The 5,392-nt window shown below is 64.9% G+C and overlaps 1 protein-coding gene across 1 annotated transcript in view; it reads left to right on the top strand.

The window, feature by feature from the left end:
* The first annotated feature begins 1,900 nt into the window (after nt 1-1,900).
* Nucleotides 1,901-5,392, top strand: part of LOC130585770 (filamin-C-like) — a 31,684-nt gene continuing 28,192 nt past the window's right edge. Inside the window, exons 1-3 of the mRNA XM_057386391.1 lie at nt 1,901-2,600; nt 4,543-4,791; nt 5,087-5,184. Of these exons, the coding sequence (XP_057242374.1) occupies nt 2,264-2,600; nt 4,543-4,791; nt 5,087-5,184 (684 nt within the window). The 5' untranslated portion in view covers nt 1,901-2,263. The remainder of the gene's footprint in view (nt 2,601-4,542; nt 4,792-5,086; nt 5,185-5,392) is intronic.

The raw sequence follows: 5,392 nt of genomic DNA, 5'->3' as shown, positions 1-5,392 counted from the left end.
GGCATCTGCTGGGTTTCCCTGGAGGGGGATCTTGTGCCCCCGGGGGCTGGGGGAGAGTTTTTATGTGAGTTTTTATGTGAGTTTTTGGGGGGCTCCCAAGTGGGAGTGGATGAGTGAGGGGTTCCAGGTAATTTCGGGGGACATCTTTGTGGGGGGCTGCGCTGCTGGGGGGCTGTGGTATTGGGGTGTCTGTGGTATTGGGGTGTCTGCGGTATTGGGGTGTCTGTGGTGTTGGGGTGTCTGTGGTATTGGGGTGTCTGTGGTGTTGGGGTGTCTGCGGTATTGGGGTGTCTGTGGTGTTGGGGTGTCTGCGGTATTGGGGTGTCTGTGGTGTTGGGGTGTCTGTGGTATTGGGGTGTCACAGCACAGGTGGATCAGGATAACGAGGCCTTGGGGTGCCTGGCCTGTAAGGCGCTGAGATTTTGTGGTGTCAGATGTTGGAGGTATTAGGGGTTATTTGGGGTGGATTTTGGGGCTGCGTAGATTTTGGGGTTCCACAGCTCTGGGGGAGGAGGGGGGTTTGAGGTGCCAGAGTTTTGGGTGGGTCTGGGTGCCAGGATTTGGGGTACCAGKGATTCAGTGTAGGGAGATTGGGGTACTTGGGGGTTGAGCTTTGGTGGTGCTGAGGTTTGAGGTGCCACAGTTTAGGTGTGCCAGCTGTTCCGCTTGCAAAGGTTGGGGGTACCAGAATCTGGATTTTGAGGTGCCAGAGTTTAGGAGTTTGTGGTGCTGGACTCCAGTGAATTTGGGGAGTTTTRGAGTGTTGGGGTGCCAGTGTTTGGGGCTTTGTGGGTGCCAGCGTTTTGGGGTCTTTGTGAGTGCCATGTTTGGGTGTGTGCCAGTTGTTTGGGGTTACTGAGGCTTTGGGGATATCACGGTGTTGGTGTCTGGGGGTTTGGGGGTGCCGGCGTTTTGGACTGTCGGTATTTGGGAGTGTCCGTGTTTGGGTGTGCCAGTGTTTGATGTTACTGAGGTTTTAGGGATGTTGGAGATTTAGGGGTGCTGATGTCTGCGTCTTTTCGGAACTGCCGGGGTTTGGGGGTTCCGGGGGTGCCGGGATTTGGGGGTGTCGAGGTCCGGGAGTGCCAAAGTCCGGGGGTCCGGGGTGTGCTGGGATCCGGGGTTTCGGGATCCCAGCACAATGGGTGAGTGTTCAAGGGGTGAGTGTGCCAGATTCCGGGGTTTTGGGGGCGCCGGAGGGCGAGATTTGAGGGGAGCCGGAGTCAGCAGGTCCGAGGTTTGGGGAGTGCCGAAGTCCGGGGGTTTTGGGGGTGCCGGTGTCTGGGGGTCCGGGTGTGAGGCCGGGGCTATAAATAGCGGCGGCCGGGCCCCCCACCCCCGACCGTTCGGGCGGTCTTTCCGTCCCTGCGGGTCGGTCCCTCCCCGGGACGGGGCGGGCCGGGCCGGGGCAGCGCTTAAAGCCGCCGCCGCTCTCCGGCCCCGCCACTTGCCGCCGCCGCCCCGGGCCCGGGACCCCCCCCGGGACGCATCGCGAACACACGGGACCCCATTGCGAACCGCCGCTCCGGGAACTCATCGGGAACCGCCCTCGGGAACCCACCGGACACCCCCATCCCTCCGGGACCCGCCGCTCCGACCCGGGAACCCACCGGGAACCAGCCCCTCTACCGGGAACCAACCCCTCTCCCGGGAACCAGCCCCTCTACCGGGAACTTGCACCGGGACAGAGCCGTCCCCCGACTCGGGAACAGGGACCCCTACCCGTGACACCGCCCCCGAGCAGCGAGCCCCTCTCGGGACACTGGGACTGGAACGGACCCCAGCCCCAGGCAGCCGTGCTGACCCGGGAGCCAGGACCCTCCCCGTGTTCCGGGACTGACCGATGATTCCGTCCCCCATCGCCTGGACCTTTTATCTCTTCCTAGCCGGGACAGCAGCTCTGACCCAGGACACCGTCCCCGATCCAGGACACCGTCCCCGATCCAGGACACCGTCCCCAATCCAGGACACCGTCCCCGATCCAGGACACCGTCCCCAGCACCGGCTTTGCCTCTGGGACCCAGAACCCCCATCCCGGACACCCATATTGACCCCGGACCCCCCAGGACACCGACACTGATTTGGGACCCACACCCGCCATACCAGGATCGCTTCAGGACACTGGGACTAACCCAGCACCAGGAGTGACTTGGACTCCCAGCCGGGCACCAGGAGTGCCCCAGGACCTCCCCCCGCACCCACCCAGGACCTTCCACACCCCCCAGCACCCCSTGCTCACCGAGGACCCCCCAGCTCCTCCACAATGAACTCTACGTACGAGGTGGCACCGGGCGAGGACCCCGAGGAGCTCCCGGCCACCGAGAAGGACCTCGCAGAGGACGCGCCCTGGAAGAAGATCCAGCAGAACACGTTCACCCGCTGGTGCAATGAGCACCTCAAGTGTGTGCAGAAGCGCATCGTGGACCTGCAGCGCGACCTGAGCGACGGGCTGCGCCTCATCGCGCTGCTCGAGGTGCTCAGCCAGAAGAAGATGGGGCGCAAGCACCACCCGCGCCCCAATTTCCGCCAGATGAAGCTGGAGAATGTCTCGGTGGCCCTCGAGTTCCTGGARCGGGAGCACATCAAGCTCGTATCCATTGGTGAGTGTGCCAGGGGTGTGTGTGGGGGGAATGGTGTCCATGGACGGGTGTGCAAGGGGTGGGTGAGGGGCGAAGGGCGAGTGTGCAAGGGCGGGGGCAGTGGTGGGGCAGTGGGAATGGGGTGACTGAGAGAACAGAGGGCCGAGGATGCGGCTGGGGGTGAGCACACGAGGGCGAGGCCAAGGACAAATGAGAATGGGGAATGAGTGTGCAAGGGCAGGCGTGATGGAGGGCAGGGGTGGACAAGTGAGGTGGATGAGTGTGTAAGGGGAGGTGATGGGTGAGTGTGAATGGGATGAGTGCGAGGGTGGGGGATGGAGGAGTGAGAGTGAAGGATGTGTGCAAGCTGCTGGACAAATGGGGATGGGCCCGTGGGYGAGTGTGCAAGAGTAGGGTGATGGATGAATGGGAATGGAGGATGAGTGTGCAAGAGTGAGGCCGAAGGAGAGATGAGAATGGGGATGAGTGTGCCGGGGGAGGAGTGACAGAGGAGCAGGATGAGTGTGCAAGAGCAGTGGAGGAATGGGGATGGCGCTGAGTGTACAAGGCTGGAGGCAACGGTGGGGCTGCGGACGAGTGTGCAAAGGGTGAGTGTGCAAGGGGTGAGTGTGCAAAGGGTGAGTGTGCAACGGGTGAGTGTGCAAGGGGTGGGTGTTCAAGGGGTGAGTGTGCAGGGAGTGAGTGTTCAAGGGGTGGGTGTTCAAGGGGTGAGTGTGCAGGGGGTGGGTGTGCAGGGGGTGAGTGTGCAAGGGGTGGGTGTGCAGTGGGTGAGTGTTCAAGGGGTGAGTGTTCAAGGGGTGAGTGTGCAAGGGGTGGGTGTGCAGGGGTGGGTGTTCACACCGCGCTCTGTGGGGCCGTGCGGAGCCCGTGCGGGGCTGAGCTCACGCTTGGCTCGGGTCCGGCTGAGCTGGGCTGAGCTGAGCTGAGCTGAGCTGAGCTCAGGGGGGTCCGGCCCCTCGCAGTCCCGCTCACCCCTGGCGGGGCCCCTTTGCCCACCCCCACCCGACAGCTGCACCGTGACCCCCCCGGCACGGGGAAGGCTTTGCAGCCCCCCCGCACGCACACCGTGCACGGCCCCTTTGCACACCCAGACCCAGGGGTCACCGCTCCCTCCCCACGCGGGGCTTTGCCCTCTCCGTGACCCCCCAGATGTGACCCCACGTTTTGGGGACCTCCCAGGTGCTGTTGTCCCCCGCCGGAGCTCCCAGCGGGGAGGGMTTTGTCTCGCCCCCTCCCACATCTCCCCCGTTTCCTCCCGAAACACGATCGCTCGTGGGGGGAAGGGGCGGGGGAGGGTCCGCTCCGCAGGGCGGTGGGGGAGGGACCGGAACCTCGGGTCCCCCTTCCCATCCCCCCCCAGGGGACTGAGCCGTCCCCTGCCTCAGTTTCCCCATCCTGGTACTCCAGGAATCCCGTGGGGAGGTCAGGGGTGTGGGGATGGGATCACCCCAGGGTGTCGGGGGGGACCCTCAGGGTGCTGACTTGGGGACCTCCCCGGTGCTCCAGGGTGGAATGTTGGGGTCTGCAGGGTGTGGGTGCTCGGGGCAGTGTCCGGGGTGGTCGGGGTAGCCCCAGGCCCCTAACAGCGACCCCTCTTTAGCCCCAGGGTGTCCCCAGGCACRTGTTGGGGTGCAGGGCCCCGTGGCAGTGCTGTGGGTGTCRGGGTGACCYGAAACYGTCGTGGGGTCTGCCCTGTTCCGCTGTGGGACATCGGGGTGTCGGGGTCCCTGCGGTGGTGCTGTGGGGTTTTGGGGTGCCCCAGGASGSTCATCCCGTTATCCCTCCCTTCCCGCAGACAGCCGGGACAGGGCCCTGGAGCTGATCCCGGGGTTGGGGCTGTCAGGGTGCGGGGGTCCCCCAGCGGGTCCCACACGATGTCGGGGTGCCCTGGGGAGAGTCCCCAGGGATCTCGAGGTTCAGCCCCCCCATTTCTGCCCCGCAGACAGCAAGGCGATCGTGGATGGGAACCTGAAGCTGATCCTGGGGCTGATCTGGACCCTCATCCTGCACTATTCCATCTCGATGCCGATGTGGGAGGAGGAGGAGGACGATGAAGGCCGCCGCCAGACCCCCAAGCAGCGGCTGCTGGGCTGGATCCAGCACAAGGTGCCGCARCTGCCCATCACCAACTTCAATCGCGACTGGCGCGACGGGAAAGCGCTGGGAGCGCTGGTGGACAACTGTGCCCCGGGTGAGGAGCGGGGCTGGGCCAGGAGTGGGGACACGGGGGGCGTGGGAGGGACAAACGGGGGGAATCTGCACCCCCAGTGAGCGGGGAGCAGCGGCTGAGAGGGGCTGAGAGGGGCTGAGAGGGGCTGAGAGGGGCAGGGGCAGGGGGCAGCTGGCCGGGGCAGGGGGAGGTACCTGGTCCAGGCTGGCTCGGGGGGCACTGATGGAGTTGTTGGGGGGTACTGGGCACAAAAGGGAGGTGGTGCAGGATGGGGATCAGGATGGGTGTCCACCCCTGACCTTTCTGACCCCTSAAGGTCTGTGCCCGGACTGGGAGAAGTGGGACCCCAACGAGCCGGTGCAGAACGCTCGGGAGGCCATGCAGCAGGCAGACGACTGGCTGGGGGTTCCCCAGGTACGGGGCACGATGGGGGACACCGGGGACACTGGGGACACTGGGTGTGGGGCACGGGGGAGGCACTGGCGGTCACCCAGGTATGGAATGTGGGGGAGGAACGTGGGGGTGCTGGGGGAGGACACTGGGGGTGTCTGAGGGGGTGTCTTTGGGTTCCCTGGGCATTTGGGGTACCCCTGGATGCCGTTGGGTGTTGTAGGGGTGTGCA

The sequence above is a fragment of the Malurus melanocephalus genome, unplaced genomic scaffold (genome assembly GCF_030028575.1).
Source record: "Malurus melanocephalus ecotype Western Australia unplaced genomic scaffold, MMel_1.1 scaffold_961, whole genome shotgun sequence".
Lineage (NCBI taxonomy): Eukaryota > Metazoa > Chordata > Aves > Passeriformes > Maluridae > Malurus > Malurus melanocephalus.
This window is presented reverse-complemented; position numbering and strand designations above follow the sequence as displayed.